Source organism: Lactuca sativa, chromosome 5 (assembly GCF_002870075.4).
Source record: "Lactuca sativa cultivar Salinas chromosome 5, Lsat_Salinas_v11, whole genome shotgun sequence".
Classification (NCBI taxonomy): Eukaryota; Viridiplantae; Streptophyta; class Magnoliopsida; order Asterales; family Asteraceae; genus Lactuca; species Lactuca sativa.
This window is the reverse complement of record NC_056627.2, coordinates 322302188-322324223: the sequence shown is the minus strand read 5'-3', so window position 1 is coordinate 322324223 and position 22036 is coordinate 322302188. Positions and strand designations below refer to the sequence as shown.

Genomic DNA, 22036 nt, shown 5'->3' with positions numbered 1-22036 from the left:
TTAATATATTGTAAGTTCTAATATATTAATAATATTATTTGATTAGTTTGATCAAGAATTAATTTAGAATTAATTAAGTGATCAAAAGATAACTAATTAAATATATGGGTTGATTATGTAAATCATTCATATCTTGTATAGTGGGCTAAGAGGCTCCATGGATTATCAAGTTGGGTTCCACCCATAGGATGCTCCATGGGAGTTACAAACCCATGGGTCATAGAAATGAAGAATCATGACACATTAGGGTTTACATGGTGTAACCCTAGATGTGTCAACACTATATAAGAGTCCCATTCTCAAGAAGTGTGTATTCTCTCAAAAGTCTTTCCAAGAGCATTTGGTGTTGTGTGAAGCATTTGAGGCATCACACTTGGGGTGCTAGGCTCACAAGGTTTCAAGGATCATAAGCAACAACAAGGTAAGTTATTCTATCTTTCATTCAAGTTAAAATTGTTCCCCATGTATGCTAGATAGGAATATAACCTTGGAATTAAACTTTGCATGATAATTAGACAAACATAGATCCAAGGTTATTAGGGTTGCATGTACACTTAGGAAGTGTTAGAATGCTTAAAACCCATCACTTATCTCCTTGAATTCGTCCACCTATCCATAGGGCATCTATTGTCCCACTTTGTAACTATCACATAATTACAATTCAGCCCCGAGTTTAGTTAACTTCTTTTAATCACAAAATTAATTCTTGACCAATGTCAACTAAATAAATATGATTTCTCCTTCAATATATTATTCTTATAATATATTAATAAACCATAATAACCTCTTTCTTTATTATTTCTCCAGTCAAGTTGCTTTGGTGAAGGCAACCCAAAAGGATCATGCACAACCGGGTCAAGTACTTACCAAATATGGTTACAGGCTTAGACACTAATCCAACATTACCACCATCTTGACTTTCTGAAATTTGCCCTTTATTAGAACCAAAAGCCAGATCCTTATGCCTTTGGATCGATGAAAATCACATCTCATCAAAAATTGCTTTCTGTGATTCGATAACAGTGGTAATCATAACCGAATCATTAGGTTCTATTACATAAAACCCATATGCCTTGGAATGTTCAACATATCCAATGAATATACAATCAATTCCACATTCTCCAAAAAATTTCTTTTTGGGCTTGGTGAGTTTTACAACTGCCCGACATCCCCAAACCCAAAAATAACTTAGATTCGACTTTTTTTGAACCAAAGTTCATATGGGACTATTTTGTTCCTTTTATTTGGAACCCTATTTAATAAATAGTAGGTCATTAACATGGCCTCTCCCCATAATCCTTCACTAAATCCCGAGTATGACAACATCGAGTTTACCATTTCCTTTAAAAATCCATTTGTGTGTTCAAAAATACCATTTTGTTGGGGTGTGTAAGGTGTCGTGGTCTCATGAATGATACACACTGATTGGAAGTATATGGGATCCATATATCCACCTCCCCTATTAGTCCTAAGACATTCAACTAGAATGCCAAATTACAATTCCACCTCGGTTTTGTATATGTTGAATTTATCTAAGGCTTCATCCTTAAAATGTAACAAATACACATAGCAAAACCAAGTGTAGTCATCAATAAAAGTGACTACATACTTTTTATTTCCTATAGAAGGAGTGGAGTGAAAATCACACTGGTCACTGTGTACAAGTTCCAAAACAGTTGAATTTCTAGTGACACTAGGAAATGGCTGTTTTGTTACTTTTATAAGAATACATGTTTTACATTTATCAAATGTCATATCAAAGGCTGGAATTAATCCATCTTTTGACATCTCATGCATCCTTCTAAAGTTGACATGACCTAATCTTACATGCCAAAGCATAGATTTATCAACATTAGAAGCATAAGATACAAATGCAGAATTTTGAACAGGTAGTAATTTGTCAACAATATTTAAATGAAACATTCTATTATTTAAATATCCAAAGCCAACAAACATTCCACCTTTAGATAAAATGAACTTATCCGACTCAATAACTTGTTTAAAACCATCATAATTCAAACAACTAGAACTAACAAGATTCTTGCGAATCTTGGGAAGAAACGAAACATAAAATAACTTAACTGTCTTTCTAGAAGTAAATTCAAGACACACGACACCTAAACCACAAATAGGAATAAAAGAGTCATCTCCTATTTTCAGCACCGACCCATCTTCAAACGGAGTTAATGTTTGAAACATCCGTTTATCCTTGCATACATGGTTCGTTGCCCCAGAGTCGATCCACCAAACAACATAATCATCTTGCATATAGAATGATTCAGGAATGAATGAAACATAGTAAACATAATTTTGAATAGAATTGTCAAAGTTAGTAAAAAAATGACCTCCTTTAACTTGGGCCAAAGACCCGCTCACTTTCCCATTGGCTCCACTGCTTCCAGTACCATTGTTGCCTAAATTCACACGACAATCACGCTTGTAATGCCTAACTTGATTGCACCTCCAACAAACTATATCCTTTCTTTTTTTGTTGGAGTTGCTTGGGACATGTTCTTGCTTACGTTTGCCATGTCCTTTGTGGTTCTGGTTCCTTGGTTTGTTTTCAACCATATGAACCGAGGGCTATCCAGATTCAACTTTTCCTTTGGATTTTTCAGATTTGTCACTTTCCTTCGCACAGAGAGATTCTTCAATACGAATGTGACTAGCAAGTTGAACCAAAGACAATTCATCTTTTTGATGTTTCAAGTTGTGTTTGAAGTCTTTACAGGATGGAGGTAGTTTGTCAATGATGGTTGACACAATAATGGATTCATCCATATTCATACGGTGCAGTTTAAACTGACCGTATATGCCAAGGAGTTCATTGTATTGTTCAGTAACAGAACTTTCATCGTCCATCTTATAATTGTTAAAGTCACTGACCAGAAAATTCTTGCTAGAAGCATCCTCGGTGATATATTTCAATTCAAGGGTGTCCCACAATTCCTTGGCACACAAGGTTTCACTATACATATCAAATAAAGCATCAGACATACCGTTCAGAATGTGACCTTTGCAGATGTAGTCATCATTGTCCCACTTTTGCCTCCTTCTTATATCTTCAATTGTCTCAACAACACCTTCATCAGACTCCGTTGGTCTTAGAGTAGTCAACATGTATGTTTCTTTCAGAGTAGTCAGCATGAAGTGCATCTTATTCTTCCAACGCCTGAAGTCGACACTTTCGAACTTCTCCAGCTTGGCAAATTTAGTGGTCATCTCACAGATTGAGTCACCCATCTCCAGGAACAGAAATATCAGTTCGATTGTTAGAAATTTTAGGGTTTGTGGTGAAGATCTGGATACCAACTTGGATCGTGAGAACACTTTCCGAACTGATATTTCTACCCTATGCCTGGGTTGCAAGAAATTCAGCCTAGGATAATCCAAGTGGACACTTACGATACTAGGCACAAAAATCATAAGCTAAATTGCTAGAAAGATTCTGTGAAAGTTTGAAGAACACGAGAGCTAAATTTCGTGTGTTTCTTCTGAGAAGGAAGAACCGTTTATATAATAAACGAGATTAGGGTTGAGCCATTATGAGTTGCTTTGGAAGCAACTCAGGGCAATCCAGATTTTAATGAGGAGTTAGGGTTACCAAAACTAACGAGTTTCATTAGTTTTACCATAATCACCCTCAAGAATCCTAATTTCCCACTATGTTCCTATATGTAAAATTCAGCCAGCCAAGGGCTCTGCCCCTTGGACCCCGCTAGAGGCGCTGACTCTAGACCCCGCCAAAGGGGCGCTGCCCCCAGACCCCCGACTTGTCATCGAATTGGCTTCTAATTTGATATTATACATGCGTGCACTCTGCACAAACCCGAACATATATTATAATACAAATTATGAAGCCACTTAGCTCACATGTTAATTCTAGTTACATAAAATGACATGGTGACACTAAAATCACCAACAGGATCCCCATCTACATTAGGAATGTCTAACAACCTCCTGAAACATGCATTCCGAAACATAGTCTCTCATTCCACATCCGGGTCTATTTTTGAATGCCGTAAGGATTTCCCCGCCGATTTTGGGTTTACACGAGAGTGTAATTGATGCATCAACAATCATGTCGTGCTGCACAAATAAAAGGTGTTAGCACTTCATTCTAAAATGGAAATGACCAATATTCCGGACGAGTTCTAAACCTGTTCTTCATGTTCCAGACACATTCATCGTGTTCCGGAATGGTTCTTCACGTTCTGGAGGCTTCCAAAATGACATTTTAAGATCCGAAACACGACATTTCGATGTAAATCAACAAGAACTAAACATCTAATCTACTTTTCAGTTGGTCCTACAACAATGACATCTTTAATTTAAACTACGAAATGTTTTCGGTTCATTCCGGATGTGGTCTACTACATCCGGAATAGCGGATGTGGTCTACTACATCCGGAACAGTAAGTAACAGTAGATAACGAAGAACATGCCCGTAAAATAACGGGGTCGTAGTGCTCGTCTTCCATGTCGGAGATGGGTGTCGATGCCTGTCGGAGATGGAAGTTGCATGTCAGAATCGAGTCGGAACGTCATAATCTAGTCAGAACGTCGGAATCGAAATGTGCCTTTCCAGAATGAAGTTGTCGCCTCAAATTATATTTTGGATTTTGAAATTCAAAATCTCGATCCGGAACATATACGGTTCCTGCGGAATAGGCATTCCAGATCCAATGAAACGGGTTGGGCCACTCGAAAAATAATTCGAAACTCGTTCTGGAACGACCCATTCCGGAATATGTGGTTATTTTGTAAAAAAATGTTATATTAAAAAAAGAAAACCAAAAAAATGGTTAGATTATTCAATTTCTCTTCTTTTAATTACTAAACACAATTTAAATATTTTAATCATACTTGTCTCATAAGTATCAATTAAATATCATGAATTAAAAACATTTTTAGTTGTAGCGATTTAATTCCAAATAACCTTTAATTGGAATTTGAAACGTTGGAATATTAAAATAGAACTCTAATGCAATTAACAAGTTTTCTATACATCAATGTGGTTATATATATATATATATATATATATATATATATATATATATATATATATATATATATATATTACTCCTATACATATTCTTTTAAATATTTACCATTTATATAATTACTTGGACCCTTATGCATATAGTATTATATAAGTAATACACATAAAATATTAGACGTATATAATTAAATTTTTGAATATAAGATTTGAATGTTTTTGATACAATATTTAGTATATGGATTAGATGATCATATTATTCTTTTATTACTAAATACAAATTTAATCATATTTAATTAATTCTCATAAGTATCAATATAAACATAATATTCTATTTAGTTGTAGTTTGTTTAATTTTAAATAACATTTGATGCTTTAATAGTTTTAGTATTTATCCAAAGATTATATGGTAAATAGTTAAAAATTATAAGTTGTAATGTTAAATATAAAACCTAAATCTTGAATTAACAAAAAATTCCTAAAACTATTTATATTGTATAATTGCATTATGCGCAACATTTACGTATTATTATGTATACGGTTTAAACAAGCTAATTTTACCAAACACATGTTATCTTTTTGTATTCCAATTTTCTTTATTTTAGTTCTCGTTCAATTTTAAGCGGGTGTAAAAGAAATAAAGAAGAGGTGTAAAAGAAATAATATTTTATTAGGCTATAATAGAAAATAGAATAATCTTGATTAAACTCATTAAAGAATGTAAAGTAGGAGAGTAATTTGAATTTAAATATAGAAGTGACAGCTTAGATGTAATGTATCACCGAAGCATCCCACGTGTAAATATGAAAGAAACAAACAAAAAGCAAAATAACATACACAGTTGCACACCCCAATCCACTCCTCTTTGCTTCTTTCTTCACTGCCATAAATGCATTTCACAGGTACAGATTACAGTAACTCTACATTATTGCATCACTTCACTTGTTACTCTCCCTCCGCAACCCCATTCTCTCTCTCTTCGGGAATCACAAAACCCCATCAATAGCTTCAACTTGTTCTACATTTCAAGCTCTTGTCTCTTTCAAAAAAGGTTTAGATTCAATTTCTCAACATTTTTCACTTCTTTTTTCGCCTTTTTCCAGAAACCCTAATTTCGACATGGGTTTCCCGAATTGTTGGTCCTTTTCGAAGTAGATGTAATACTTGTGGGTTACAATGTTGATTTCGCTTCTTTTTCGTTTATAAAGGCCTGCCATTTCTACGTCTGCTCTGTGGTTGGTCCTGTGGAGCCATTTAGTTTGATAGAGCAACCATGTTTGCATTTTCTCGGAGAGGAAAGAAGCTTGGCAGGTGAGTGTTTTCCATCTAAATCTATACATTCAAACAAATGTATCTATATCAATTGTGTGTATATGGCCATTTGGGTATCTGTTTATTCAATGCATATGTGCGTATAGTAATTATAATGGAGTGTTTGACCAAGTAAATAAATTTTAAAGCAAAAACAAAATTGTAATTTCGTCCTAGCCCTAACACAAAAGGTCGATTCTTGATGCTTAATTTGGACATTAGAGGCAATTTTTACGTTTCTTGTAGTTTCTGTTTTTCCTTGACTTTTTTTGACTTAATGTAGAAAGAAGACTAAAGACTCAAAGAGAAAGTCAAGAAACAGCTCCCTTAGATTAAAGAATTAGATGACCTGCATGATTAAACACTCATTGTTGAAGGTTAACATCATTTGGGATAGTTGACAAGGCAAAATATTGTTCTTTAAGCATTAAGTAAAAAAAGAAACAGTGAAAGTGAAACACACTCATATATAAGTCCTGCCCCCAACTCCATTAAGTCAAAAAGGAAAAAGTAACACCTAAGCTTCACATGGATAGGCATTGTATATGAATGCATATCCATGGAAAATTTAGTTTTTGGAGGTGATTAATTAATTGGATTTTGTTTTTCTTTCTTTTCTGCAGAGTTAAAGTTCAGCTTTCTGACTCTACTCAGGGTACACGTAGTCCTGTTCGACAACCCAAACGCACAAACAATTCCCATGTAAGAATTATTTAGTGTTTGGTATGATGGAATTGGGGAAGGAATGGAATGGAATGGTTCATTCCTTGGAATTCATTATTCCATTCCACCCAACCAAACAGATTAATCATGCACATTTTGCATTGTATTACATCTATCATCTTTGATTAATGTTCTAAAGTATTATAATACCCATGATTTGTTTTGCTTTATATTTTATACATATTGTTGGGTGTAAATGTGACTTGGACAGGGTGATAATGTTACAACTGGAATCAATGATTCCGATGATAATAATCAATGTTCATCCATTGCACCTTCGCTAGACACTTCCAATTCCAACAACAATGAAGGATGGAAAAAGCTTTCCACTACTGGAGATAAGCCTACACCTCGCTTCAATGTAACACATTCTCCCAATTCCAATTCCAATTCCAATTTAGGGTTAAGTTCATGAAATGATGAAATAGCAACACACCATTCCATTTAGCTCAATAAACTTTCTAATTTCCTTCCACTCATCCATATTTTGACTGCCACATCAGCATGGTAAAGCAGTCCAAAATTAGAAAGTTTAGCAACCTAAGATAGATAAAATGGAATAGTTGGTTTCCATTTCATGATCTTAATTTTAAGGCGAATGAATGTTTACCCTTTGCTCCTAAATAGCATGCAGCAGCTGTAATTGGAAAGAAGATGATTATTGTTGGTGGTGAATCTGGAAACGGATTATTAGATGATGTACAGGTAGTATATATATATATTATCTTTTTCCTTTTTTGTAGAATTTTAGCAATATATAATCACTTGCTAAATCATGAAATGTTTTTTGGAGTCTACATTAATAGATTTTTTGCTTAAAAAATACACTTGGTTTGTAATACTGAGAGTTGTGTATGGTTTTTCAGGTTCTCAATTTTGAAAATTTTTCATGGACAACAGCTTCATCAAGATTGTACCTTTCACCATCTAATCTTGCACTCAAGATTCCAGCATGCAAGGGTCATTGTTTGGTATTTATCAACTATTATTAGAATTAAAAAAAAAAACAAATACATTGCTATTTCTTGATTTAAATTATAAATTTAATATTGTTTTTGTTGTATTTATTATATTAGGTTCCTTGGGGAAAGAAAGTGCTTTTGATTGGAGGGAGAACTTCTCCACCAAGTGATAGAGTATCAGTGTGGGCTTTTGATGCAGAAACAGAGTCTTGGTCACTTATGGAAGCAAAAGGAGACATCCCTGTAATCTTTCTTTCCAAACATTCACATATTACAAGTGCAAAAAGACGTAAATGCCCTTCTCATCCTCATGAACATTCCAGGTTGCACGAAGTGGGCACAGTGTAGTTAGGGCAGGATCTGCTTTAATCTTATTTGGAGGTGAAGATATGAAAAGGAAAAAATTAAACGACTTACATATGTTTGATCTTAAGTCACTCACATGGCTTCCTCTTCATTGCACGTAAGAAGCTTCAATCTTATATATAAAATATAAAATATTATTTCTTTTATTTGACTTTTGTTGACTTTTTAGGGGACCTGGGCCTTCTTCAAGATGTAATCATGTTGCAGCTTTGTATGATGATAAATTGCTTCTTGTGTTTGGAGGAACTTCAAAGTCTAAATCTTTGAATGATTTATACTCACTTGACTTTGAAACGGTGTGTATAAAATTTTGTTTATTCATCTTGATTATCCAAATTTGATTTTTATTATTCTTGAAAAAAATATTTTTATCTTTTTGTTTCAGATGATGTGGTCAAGAATCAAGATTCGTGGTTTTCATCCATCACCTCGATCTGGTTGTTGTGGAGTGTTATGTGGGACAAAATGGTACATTGCAGGAGGTGGCAGCAGAAAAAAACGTAAATCTTCTATTTTCTAAATATTAAATATAAATAAAATCATAATTCATTTCTCTTAATATCTTTTTATTGTCACACATTTAATAGGGCATGCAGAGATATTAGTGTATGATATCTTGAAACTGGAGTGGTCTGTTGTTCATTCATCATCCCAACAATCTATCACCACCAACAAGGTAATCTTTTTTTAATTTTACTTTTTAATATTTATGATTATATTATTATATGATTATATCATAAAAAAGAAATTTGTTCTCTTCACAGGGTTTTAGCCTTGTGCTTATACAAAAGAAGGAAACAGAATATCTGGTTGCATTTGGAGGTCTTAAGAAGGAGGCATCAGACCAGGTCAAATATGAATCCGAGATGTTATTTACTTATTCACCATATTGCCCTTTTAGATTTTGTTAAATGTGTTACAGGTTGAGGTACTGATGCTGGAAAATCATGATTTATCCACAAGTAGACGAACAACCCTTCTATCTGAGAAGCGTTCTTCTGGACTTGGTTCGGGGGGTAATTTTGGAAAACAAAATTTAGCTTCTGCAATTGAACATCATGGGTCAGGTAGGAAATCATTGTCAGAATCTTTATTAGTGGATTCAAATCCTGGTAATGGTAATGTCTCACTCCGGAAAGAACATGTTGATGATGACATGGCATTGAAACTTTCAAGAAATATGGAAGATGAAAGATCCTCATTGGTAACTAACTCCCATCTTTTTGCTACTAAATGCAAGAAATAAAAAAAAAAAAAAAAAAAAAAAACTTTTTATATTTGTGTATGTGATTTCAGCCAATTGGTGAGACTTGTTCACCTGAAACCACAGAGAAAGAGGAGAAAGAACGGAATGAGGATTCCATTCCATTCCAAGAAACGGATGGAAAGACAGGGTTCTTTCCGGCTTCTTCAAGTATATATCAGTTGTATGAAATAAAGATGTCGGCTTTAATGAGAAAGAATGGAATTCTTGAAGGAAAATTAGCAGCTGCTGAAAAGAATCTTTCTTCAGTTATTAAAAGCAAACAAGAAGCTGAAAAGAGGTTGGTGGACACATTGAAGGATATGGAATTGATGAAAGAGAAGTTAGTTTTAGTGGAAATGGCACAAGAAGAGGCAAACAGCTTATCAAATATTGTTCATTCAGATCATGTAAGGCTTGAACATGACGTGGCTTTTTTAAAAGCAGTTTTGGATGATACACAGAAGGTAATAAATATACTAATATATGTTTTTCATGTTTCATGGGTTTATAGGATTTTGTCCTGATATTCAAGTATGTTGTTTTTTTTTTTTTTTTTTTTTTTTTTTTTTTTTCATTTAGGAATTACATTCGACTAGAGGAGTCCTCTCTGGAGAAAGAGCAAGAGCATTTCAGCTACAGGTATGTTTGTTAGGGTTCATGTTTTTTTAGTCTGATCATAATTCATATGAGGTGTGATGAAATTTTTTGGATATTGATTATATGCATGCAGGTTGAAGTATTCCATTTGAAGCAAAGATTGCAATCAATGGAGAATAGAACACCAACGCCTAGAAAACCATTCCATGGATGAATTTATTATTACTTCTCAAATGGTTTTGTAAGATATGATGTGATCCATTATCTGTATATTATTTCCACTTCTCCAAACATAAATTAAACGCAGTCTCTTTTGATTTTCTGTTCATATTTTGTTCCATAGCATTAATATATTAAATGGTTATAAATTACGTTATTGTATAAACTGATAAAACAACCAATTAAACCCTGGGACAAGAGGGTTATAGATGTCATTTCACAAGAAAACAAAGAGTGAACACATTGCCTTATTACACACCACACACAACAATGATGCCATCAAATTTTTGCTGAATCTGGACATCATCAATCTGCATTATCATGTCGATGTATTATGGTTTAGTGATTTATAAAATATAAACAATTGGGAATTGTATACACATGAATTTACCATTTTAAGCTCTCTTCAGTGTTGGAATCCAAGATAAGGTCTTCAAGTTCAGCAATTATAGCATCATAGCAGAACACGTATTGATCCTGTGAAACATAAAATGCTGAGCACTTAATATTATGCTCAAAACAAACATAAAAAATGGAATGTATAAAAGAATTTACAGATTAAAATGAGACATACAAATGTTTGAACCATTCGCATCCTTTGTGACCTAAAAGTGGCTATGGTTTTAACAAGATCCAAAGCAGACATGTCACCAATTAAAATTCTTTGAATTGTGTTATGAATTGCACAATATGTTCCAGTTCTACCGATTCCTGCACTGTATATATAACATGTAAAAGTTTTTCTCAGATACATAATTACACAATCTTTTTTTTTTTTTTTTTACCTAAACATCTTTAATTCACATATCTTTATAAAAAACAAGATCAATAAACCTGCAATGCACCAAAATCGGGCCTTTGGATGATGGCAACTGACGTAATCTTCTAAAAATGTCTCGAACAGCTGACGTGTCATTTGGAACTCCATGATCAGGCCATTCATGATATTGAATATGAAATACAGGAAGAGGACCACCCTGTCATATATACCAGAGTTTAGAAAAGGGCATTCACGTCTTTTTCACAGACAAGAGATCAAGAATGTAGGTAACAAATATGATTGGTTTACCTCTTCATAATTCACTACCATATCACGCAACACAAGTGAAGTGTTTGTTGTGGTTGTTGTTCTAGTAAAAGTGCGTATATTATTGTCAAACAATCTCAAACCATTCTCTGACTGAAAATAGTCTCCACATTTCTCAATCTGAATAGGACATTGAGACCAGATCATATATATCATAAAGACAATAATATATAGTATAAAATAAAAACATTAATGTAGATTCATATATTGGTGGAGATGGGATAAGATTTTGAATACCTTGTCAGCATCAACAAGGCGAGTGAGCATGACAATTGCTGGACAATGATTTTGGAGTATCATTTCCCAGAAATCTTCAAAAGTTTCAGGAAGAGGGCCTTGAGTGGCTATGAATCGTGATATATTTTCAGATGGATTGACTTCTGCTGTGATAAGACTAGCATTGATGTATCCCATTGGTGATGATGATGATGACATGTCATCAAGAACAATCCTGTGTGAATCATCTGAGAGAAAAGACATTGTTATTTCTCTACATAAGGATCTTATTATCTTAGCTGATGTGAAAAGACAAAAAAGGGGTTTGATTAGCATACATGGTACAACATCAGGGTAGCGGTTTTTGTGATTATGTATATTAGCCACAGAGCAAATACTATCGACTTCTGACTCTGTCAATACATGGCCCTGTACAAAATTCAAAACACTTTTGTATAAACTTTCTTGTAAAATTACACATATCGTAAATGAATTAAACACCAAAAAACCTTCAAATTGGTGAACTCTTTTTTGATAATTGATAACTGATTGGTCCGTTTCTCCTTGAAAAACTTGAGAGCTTGAACACAGTGATGGAGTTCATCAGGTTTAAGAGGTGGATTTGGTGGAAATCCACTGGACATATCCAAGGTTGAAGAAGATGATGTGGCAGCCATGGCTGATTTACAGTTCAGAATGCAAGAGGAAGTTATGCTGCTTTAAAGGGGTAGCTGAGTGGTCATCCTAGTACATTTTTTTTTATAACAAAAAGTAGGTATATTTCTGTCAAATGTCATGGATTATTTAGTCTTTTTGTAGGTTGGAAAGAATAATGATAAATATATAATGCAAATGGTATTACATCAAAGCATCTCACTTTATTAATTATAATTAAGTTGGCCTTTTAAAAGTAAGAAGAACCAATTGGCAATTGTTAAGTCTTTTAAAAGAATAAATGACAGATATATAAAACAAGTGCTATGTATATATATAAATTTGTTTCTTACTCTGAAAAGGCCAACTCAATTATAACTAATAATGTGAGAAGCTGAATTCATGATGCATACTTATGTTATACTCTTCAATTTGCTTATTGTGTAGTTCAATTGTAGAGCACTTTTCTGTTTTTGCGTAAAACTTGTTTGTCCATTCCTTTATAAATGACAGTGATCATATGATGAAATCAGGTAAGGAATGGAATAAGAAATAACTGTTTGGTTTGTCAAATGGAAGATGGAATGGAACAAACTGTTGCCATTTGCGTTTGGTAAAATTATGAAAAAGAATTTTCCCAAAACTTTAGTTCTCTTAGGCGTTTCATCAATCACCTGGTATACATTGTTTAACTCAACGAGATGATGGTAATGTTTGAGATTGGCGGTGGTGGAGCACATGAGGGTTTTGGTTGCTGTAACTGTAAGCAGCAATGGGGGAAAAGGACGATGAAGAAGAGGATGGCGACGACGGAGAAGACGGCTGATACAGTGTCCAGGATACGCCATTGACAGTTGGGATAGTTTCGGAGTTTGGAGGAGGTGAGATTGAGATAAGCCATTTGTCGTAAGTGGTATGTAATTGGGGTTAGAAGTAGGAACTGGCGATGAAGATGAACTAAAGATCTATGTATTGTCTTGTCATGTCCTCCGGATAACCGATTTGCCAAAATTGTTACTAAGTTTATCGAAAATTTTGATCCTGACATTGTTTTTTTTTTTTTTTTTTCCTTAGTTATGTCTTTACATTTATGTGATGGGTCACATTTACTTTATTATGTCTAATATCTTGAACTTATACCAATAAACTCCATGACCCAAGATCTTGAACTAGCCAACATATTGAAATTGTCATCGTATTTCTTGTATTGTTCAAGGGACAAAGGCTTATTTAAAAAGACATGAACTAAGTCAAAAGACACATGGTCAAAGAGAAGAGACTTTAAGTCCTTCCTAAAACTGGGTTTTTAAGGACTTAACGTCTCTTTCTATGACCACGTGCCTTTTTAACTTACTCAATGACTTTTTAAATAAGTCTTTGTCCTTGTATTGATTAATACAAGAAATATGATGACCGTCCCAAGATGTTGGCTAGTTCAATATCTTGGGCCATTCAATTTATTAGTATAAGCTCAAGATGTTAGGCATAATAAAATAAGGTGGAATATTATCAATGACATAAATGTAATGATATAATTGAGAAAAGAAAACATGGTGTTAAAATAAAAAATTTCGATAAACTTAGTGACTTTATTGGAAATTGGTTACCATGAGAATAGGGAAACCGATAATTTCGTTGATATTGTAACAAAAATATAATAACATAATTGAAAAGAAAGAAAAACAAATGTCAAAATAGAATTTTTCAGTAAACTTTGTGACTTAATTGCAATCTGCCCTAAAAAAAACCAAAGGAACATGTCATGTTGTAATTTGATTTGTCCATTTTATTAAGTATGTTTGATAATATAAGATTTTAAATATATTTTTATATTTTTAATATATAATATAGTAGTTTCGGATTCTTTTAATAATTCTAATACTTTTTATTAGAAAAAAAAGAATCATTATTATATTTATTTAATAAAAAATTAATTTGGGTTGAGTTGTTAATGAGAGTGAGTTTGTGTTTAGTTTGGTTATATAGGTGAAAGATACAAAAATTAGTTTTTTAAAAGATAGTTGAGTTAAGTTTAGTTGTGAATGGGGATAGTCTTAGGGTGAAGTTTTTTCGGTTGAACTCGAAAGCACATATAAAGACAGAGAAAAAGAAAAAGAAACATTGTTTCTATCCATTCCAAGAAATTGATTTTCTTTTGAAAGACAAACTAATCTACTCATAATTATTACCAATGTCTCAAATGAGATTTAACCCCATGACCTCTCAATTGAAATTGATTTTCTTTTGGGTGTTTAAGGGAAAGTGTGGAGGCTAAGGTTGCTTATCTTCGGCCTTCATCACTCTCAAACCCAGAAACCCTAACCAAAATCCTTCTTGATGCTCTTGTGCTAATTTTAGTGATTTTGTGGTGGTTTTGAAGGAAGAAGAAGAATTAGTGTTTGGTATTTCTAGTGATCCCTTTCTCTTTTGGTGTGCATCTTTTGGACTCCTTGTAAGTCCTCAAGCTTCAATCTTTTTGTGTTTTTCTTCATAGATCTAGGTTTTGGAGCATTATTGGTCCTTTAAGAGGTGGTTTGAGTGATATTAAGAGATAAAGTTTGCAACTTTATGGTTTCTCTAAGTCCCTTGAATGTCATATCTCATGGATATGGACTTGTGTTGTAAGATGGGAACCATGCATGGATTTTGGGTCATTTTATTCTATTTTGACCTAGTTTGAAGAAGGACATACATGTCCATAAAGTTTAGATTTTTATGGACCATTAGGAGTCTTAGAAGCCTTCTGGAAAAGATGAACTTCAGACTTAAAGGAACAAGTGCTTAATGGTTAAGTTTATGACTTGTGGAACCTAGGGTTTGAGTTTTGGACCTTTTTGGATGGTCATAATGGGTAAAGTTAGAAACTTTATCCTTCTAGATCATGTTTTGAGTTAGATCTGAGATTTGAAGCTAGCGAGGTTGAAGAAAACAACTTAAACCAATTAAGCTGTTTGGAACCTAGTTACTACGACATGACGATTGGGGTCAGATTGTCTGTTTTGTCTTTTAAGGGCCACGACGTGGCTGAGGACGGCCACAACGTGGCGAGTCAATGTTGACTGTTGACTTTAACTTTTGACTTGCATTGACTTTTGGTCAAGCCCCTCGTCTTGGAAGAGAAGCTAAGGATGTGCTTTACATGGCTGTATAGGTGGTTGGTAGCATTTGTGTACGCAGTAGTAGAAGCAGTTGCAGTTGATCATCATTTGATAGGTGAGTCTCCTTACTGTACTTGTAGGTTGAAGGCACCAATGCCGGCCCACTAGATTATGTAATAGGATAATAGTGATCTATGTGACACTTACTGGTATGTATGTATGTATGAGCTTATTGTCTTTGTGACTCTTGCTAGTATGAATGTATGTTAGTTGTAGGGGTGAAATAGACCCGTACCGGTTGAAAGACACCGAAGGAGTCGGAAAGGACTCATAGAGCCGGAAGGGACTCCGAGATTCGGAAGGGACTCGAGGGTGGAATAGACCCTTACTTGCTTTAGCATGATATGTATGTATGATGTACATGTATGATATGTATGGTATGTGGTATTTGAGGAAACTCACTAAGCTTTGTGCTTACCGTTTTATGTTTATGGTTTCAGGTACCTCCAGTTCGAAAAGGAAGAGCTCGACATGATTGTATCGCATTCACCCATGTTTTCCGCACTTTTATGATTTTGGGAAATGTACTCTGATGACTAATTTATTATGACATACTTTTGGATGTTATGATATGAATATTTGTTGGTTTGTGTTGAATTAAAAATGAAATTTTTACTTATGATTTTCGGACAGATAATCACATGATTCCACTTGTTGAGATTATGTCTCAAGCCCGTAAATGGGTTTTGGTTTGATGCCACTACATCTTTTATGTTGCTATTATTACCTTCTTAACCCTTGGAGTGAAAATGGACTTTGTTTGAGAGTGGATAGAACTTAGAAGCATATTCATTTCATTTCCTTATGATAAACTCTTACTTTAGTTTTGAAATGTTTATCCTTAATGCTTCTTATCCTAGTTATACAATAAACGTTTTTCAAGATTATAAAACATTTTTGGGAGTTGACTTTAGGTCAGATTATTGTCATTATCCAATGCCCCTTAAATGTTGACTTCAAATTTACTCATGAGACTATCCAAGCCCAACTTCATTATTTTGACATGTACTAGATGAGAAGATTGATAATGGAAAATGCATCCATATTTAGAATGTCACATCATGTATTTTAAAAAGTAACTTATGTTTTGATATGGATTGTACACCCTTTTATACATAAACTTTCAAAATTGAATTGTTTAACTTGAGTTTTTGGGACCTAATTCCGGATAAAGATTTAAAATGATTAAATGTTTCAAAAAATACTATTTAATTCTAGGTCATACTAATTAATTCTAGCTCATACGAGAGGTGTTTCATAACAAAAGTTCCAATTTTAATACCTAACCAAAACTTTTTAGCTATCATATGACGAGAATTCTTTTTCATAGCAATCTTTCAAAAATTCATAATTTCCCGTTTTATTAATAGACATCAAATCTTTTATTTAAGCAAACGTTCCAACTTTTCCATGGCAACCAAATCTCTATTTCGTAAAAAATAATGGTTTACTAAAACCATTAGGGCATGTTTGGTACAGAGAATTAGAACTGAAGCAGAGAATGGAAATGGAGAGAAATGAAATTAAGATGGAGAAAGAGAATTGATTTTCATGTTTGGTACCACAAAGAAATTACCATAGAAATATACATCAAGATCAATTCTTTTGTTTGGTTCTACTAATCTATCGAATGAGAAATGATTTTTTTTTATCATGTTTACTTTATCAAACAACAATCTTTTGTCATAATGATTTTTTTTTATTTTATTAAACTTTTTTTATGTGTTATTGTATTTTTTTTAACTAATAGTACTCAAAGTTCAAATGAAGTATCTTGTGGGTATATTTGTATTGGTAAATAACATTATGGTTTATTTGTGATTTTTTTAAATTTATCAAAGTGAATGCGATTTTCTTATATGTGTCGTTTTCAAAAAAATATATATATATATTAAAAAGTTGATGTCAAAATATTAAATCAACTAGCAAAATAATATAAAAAATTAGTGTTTGTCGAAATTTTGAGTCATGGTTGTAAAAATTTGGAGCCGTGTCCCATTAGATTTCCTTTTACCTTTTGACGTCCTATTATTCATAATTTAAAAAAGTAGTAGACTAGCAGCGGCATTGTTTTCGTATCCATTTCTCCGCTTTTTTACTCAATTCTCCCTAGAAGGTAATTTTTGTTTTCTCACCTTTTCTCCTTATTTTATAGAGAATCAAATAGGTGGAAAGGGAAACGATTTTTTTCTCACTTTCCTCATTCTTAGTGTCAAACAAACAAGAGAAATGGAACCAATTCTATTTCTCTCCTCCCATTTCTTTGTACCAAACACCCCCTAATAGAATTGTCACGCATAAAAAAACGTATTTACAGTTTTATACACACAATAACATGATTTAAACTATACATATATACACATAAAAACATATTTATAGTTTTACATGGATAATATCAATGTATTAGAATTCTTTACAGATAACGTCAATGTATTTAGAGTTCTATGCACATAATATCAACATACTTTCAGTTCTATATATACATATAATAACAATGTGCTTTATGTCTTATGCATATAATAGCAATGCACTTTAAATTATATACCCATAATCGCAACATAAACACACAAACACATTGTGTGCAACATTTTATTTTACAAACATTTTTACTAAGCACAAATGAGTTCATAGTAGCAACTTACATTAGGGTGAAGTCATGTTTTAAGTTGGATTTGGATGTCCTACCTACCAATTTATGTAAAATATACATAAAATGGGAACAAGAAATAGTATGTTTATAATACTAATTGATTAAAAGAATATGTTACTTTTATTTTTAAGCATTTTTTGATTGTAGATGATTACTTTATTTAACCTAATTTTCAATAATACCAAATGGCTTTTCCCATGTAAAAGGGTTGAGCTACTGGAGGAGAAGTTAAAGATGTCATTTTACAGAGAACAAATAAAGCAGAATCTCAATCAGATTGCACATGGTGATGTACAAAATCCCAAAATTCAAGGATCATTAGGGATTTATTATCAGAAATCACCAAGCACAATCACATCAGATTAATTGCTACTATCACTAATCACACCTAAACCAACCAATTAAAACATGAAGCAGGAGGGTTAAACATGTCATTTCATAATTGCCTTACACCTCAACAATCACACCCATCAAATCTTGCATTTGACTCCACGAATTTGACTCGTGATCAAAATCTGCATTAAAATGTGAATTATTATGGTTTAGTAATTTGGTATAATGTAAAAACAATGGTGGGTGTTTTTGTAAGCTGTATACAGATGAATTTACCATTTTGACCTTGATTGAATGTTGGAATCTGAGATAAGGTCTTCAAGTTCATCAACAATAGCTTCATAGCAGAAGAAGTATTGATCCTGAACCATAAACAGCAATTTACGTTCATTTATTTATTTATTATATTTATAGCATTCTACTTTCATTTCCCTCTAAGAGTGAATGTTTGGTATGATGGAATGGAATCATAAAGGGGTAATGGAATGATCATTACAGTATGTGATTATTGAGAGATTATATAACTAAACATAATTTAAAAGTATAATATATCATTCCATCCCTCCACCATGGAATGAAAATCAGCCCAAGAGAACTTAGGAATCACATTCCATTCCTTTGTTGCAAAAAACAAGATTTTTTGATTCCATCGGAATGCATCATTCCATTCCATTCCCTATTCGATTACTACATAAATACATACATACATACCAATGTTTGGACCATCCCCATCCTTTGTGATCTGAAAGTGGCTATGGTTTTAACAAGATCCAAAGCAGACATGTCACCAATTAAAATTCTTTGAATTGTGTTATGAATTGCACAATATGTTCCAGTTCTACCGATTCCTGCACTGTATAAGAAAGATATAAAAATTTATCAGATAAAAAACTAATCAATCAAATTCAAAACATCTTTATGAAAATGAGATAAAAAAACCTGCAATGCACCACGATTGGTCCTTTTGATGAGGGTAGATTACGTAATCTTCTAAAAATGTCTCGAACTGCTGACGTGTCATCTGGAACTCCATGATCAGGCCATTCTGGATATTGAATATGCAAAACAGGTAGAGGAGGACCCTCAGACTGAACAAGGTAAAATAATTAATTGTTTTTTACAAAAAGACGAAAATACCCTCCTCTCTTTATCATTGAAAATAGCCCAACTTTAGGTTTATATGAATTTCTCACCTCTTCATAATTCACCTCCATATGGCGTAACACTAGTGAGCTATCGGTTGTGGTTATTCTTCTGGTATTTGTACATATATTGCCAAACAATCTTGGACCATTTTCTGCTTGAAAATAGTCTCCACACTTCTGGATCTGGATTCAAATGTCAATTATTCTATTTGCTTTACCTAATTCCTTTATTAACACCAATCTTTACAGGGTATATATATATATATATATATATATATATATATATATATATATATATATATATATATATATATATATATAGCATGTGAAGTGAACATGATTATTAGTTATAACTTATAATGCTGCTGGAGATGACTGATGAGATAGAATTCAATACCCTGTGGTGGTCAACTAGGCGAGTGAGCATGATAATTGCTGGACAATGATTTTGGAGTACCATTTCCCAGAAATCTTCAAAGGTTTCAGGAAGAGGGCCTTGAGTGGCTATGAATCGAGATACACTTTCAGATGGATTAGCCTACAATACAATCATAGATGGAAGTGTTCAATATTCATAAGGTTTCAATTTGGCTACTTGCAGTCTTGCACATATTAAAGTTTGATGATATAGGAGAAAATCATTGACCTCTGCTGTGATAAGACTAGCATTGATGTATCCCATTGTTGATGACCTGTGATCTTTGCATGGATCAAGAACAACTCTGTTTGCATCAACTGAGACATAGGAGTTCAGTAAATCTCATTGTTAGCTTAGCTGCAGTTAAAGGTTAAAAAAGAGAGGGAGAGAGTTTGACAAGCATACATGGAACAACATCTGAGTAGCGATTTTTTCTAGAATTGACTTTTAGTTTAGCCACCGAGCAACTATTATTAACTTCTGAAGATCTCATCCTATGATCCTGTAAGAAAGAATAGGAATTATGATTAAACACATTGGGTTTATGAGAAATTTATGTGATAATAGTGTAAGTAGCATGCTTGTAAATTGAGAAGATTCACAATGTCTCAAAACATATAAAGAGGTTCTTTATGCATGATTTTTATTAGCTTTCATGTCCAAAGTCCAAACAAGAGGATATATGCCATACATACGAGCTTTCCACCTTTTGATAGCTATTTATGCATTCAATCTAAATTACTATCAAAAGTTCCCAATGGCTTACTGCTGACAGAATACCTATACCTGATAAAACTAAGGACCATATTCATTAAGGAAATACATAATAATTTGAAGCCATGGGGACATGCTGAAAGAATATCTATAACATTACATAATAAATTGAAGGACCTTATTCATTAATGGAGAAAACTGCATATTGTCTCCTTTCGCCATGGATAAATTTGTTAAATGTCAAGCTTACTTCTCCAAATACACAACTCACGAAGCATTATTGCAAAATTAACATCAACATTATATAACTTTGAGTGTTTGTCAAAGTTAATGGCATCCTTATTACGTTTTGTTTTGGTTCCAAGTCTGAATTTCTAAATAAGTCTAACTAATAGATCTTCTTCTTCCTATTTCTTGCAGCGAGCACCGAATATCATTTCATACATAATATACAGTCGTTTAGAGCTATAGCGACATGTTACGATGTAACATTGATCAAAAGTTATTGTTAATACGAAATTAAACAAACCGACAACACGCAGGTAAATTAAATCAAAATAGGGCTCATAAACGCATTTAACAACAAAACCTGCAAAATGGAGAACTCTTTCTCAATTACTGAACACTGATCAGTACGCTTTTCCTTGAAAATTTTGAGAGCTTGGACGCAGTAACGGAGTTGATCGGGTTTGAGTGACAGCTTGGGTGGAAATCCAGAGGACATATCGAACGAATCAGGAGGAGGAGCAGCAGTAGCAGAAGACGATGAGGAAGATGTTAGAGGTTTCGTACCGGCGGAGGCAGCCATGACCGATTTACGGCTCCGACTGCGAAAGGAAGTGATGTTGCCCGTGGTGGATGATGGCGGTGGTGAAAGGTTGTTATCGGGCAAGCTTGACTTGTACCGTACGCTGCTGCCCCACCACAAGACACAAGTGATTTTATTGGATTGGCCGAAGCCAAAGAGAATTGGTCTTGGCTGATTTAAAGGGGCAGATGAACTTACTTTATTTATTTTACCAAATATTATATGTAAAATTAAAATTTCTTCAAATTTAATGAATTCTTTTGGTCTTTTAATATAAGGTCAAAAAGAATAAATGACAAACATATATAACAGATTAATGCACCATGTTACTTTAATTAATCATCTCAGTCTTTTAAAAGTAAGAAACACACACCTACTACATACGCACGTACGTTAAACACATAGTAATACGACAATTGTTTCACCAATA

General features: G+C 33.4%; 4 protein-coding genes across 7 annotated transcripts; 1 reads left to right on the top strand and 3 right to left on the bottom strand.

Annotated features, from left to right (window-relative positions):
* Nucleotides 1-2583: 2583 nt before the first annotated feature.
* On the bottom strand, nt 2584-3243 carry LOC111889426 (uncharacterized). Its single transcript, XM_023885574.1, has one exon. The coding sequence runs from the start codon at nt 3241-3243 to the stop codon at nt 2584-2586; it is 660 nt and encodes a 219-aa protein (XP_023741342.1).
* Nucleotides 3244-5871: 2628 nt separating this feature from the next.
* LOC111889389 (acyl-CoA-binding domain-containing protein 6) lies at nt 5872-10532 on the top strand. The gene is made up of 16 exons (XM_023885535.1): nt 5872-6050; nt 6208-6310; nt 6934-7012; nt 7245-7394; nt 7661-7738; nt 7900-8004; nt 8110-8238; nt 8319-8458; nt 8531-8657; nt 8747-8861; nt 8949-9037; nt 9126-9209; nt 9284-9565; nt 9658-10071; nt 10187-10246; nt 10338-10532. Exons 2-16 carry the CDS (start codon nt 6273-6275, stop codon nt 10416-10418), a joined length of 1971 nt encoding a protein of 656 aa, XP_023741303.1. The 5' UTR covers nt 5872-6050; nt 6208-6272; the 3' UTR covers nt 10419-10532.
* Nucleotides 10533-10562: 30 nt separating this feature from the next.
* On the bottom strand, nt 10563-13378 carry LOC111889391 (protein-tyrosine-phosphatase PTP1). Of its 3 annotated transcripts, none has more exons than XM_042895450.2 (9): nt 13055-13378; nt 12236-12509; nt 12065-12155; nt 11748-11974; nt 11493-11630; nt 11258-11400; nt 10998-11139; nt 10815-10900; nt 10563-10734 (listed from the first exon to the last, which is right to left on the bottom strand). In XM_042895450.2, coding segments are annotated over exons 2-9 (996 nt in total). In that variant the 5' UTR covers nt 12404-12509; nt 13055-13378; the 3' UTR covers nt 10563-10733. The 3 variants fall into 3 exon arrangements, with proteins under 3 accessions (XP_042751384.1, XP_023741304.1, XP_023741305.1); XM_023885536.3 differs by having other exon boundaries at nt 12236-12470; XM_023885537.3 differs by having other exon boundaries at nt 12236-12405.
* Nucleotides 13379-18343: 4965 nt separating this feature from the next.
* On the bottom strand, nt 18344-21776 carry LOC111889433 (protein-tyrosine-phosphatase PTP1). 2 transcript variants are annotated; one of them, XM_023885580.3, is made up of 9 exons: nt 21388-21776; nt 20490-20586; nt 20313-20401; nt 20064-20204; nt 19715-19849; nt 19461-19609; nt 19233-19374; nt 18807-18883; nt 18344-18703 (listed from the first exon to the last, which is right to left on the bottom strand). In XM_023885580.3, the coding sequence occupies exons 1-9, from the start codon at nt 21604-21606 to the stop codon at nt 18697-18699; spliced, it is 1056 nt and encodes a 351-aa protein (XP_023741348.1). In that variant the 5' UTR covers nt 21607-21776; the 3' UTR covers nt 18344-18696. The 2 variants fall into 2 exon arrangements, with proteins under 2 accessions (XP_023741348.1, XP_023741346.1); XM_023885578.3 differs by having other exon boundaries at nt 18798-18883; nt 21388-21775.
* Nucleotides 21777-22036: the final 260 nt, after the last annotated feature.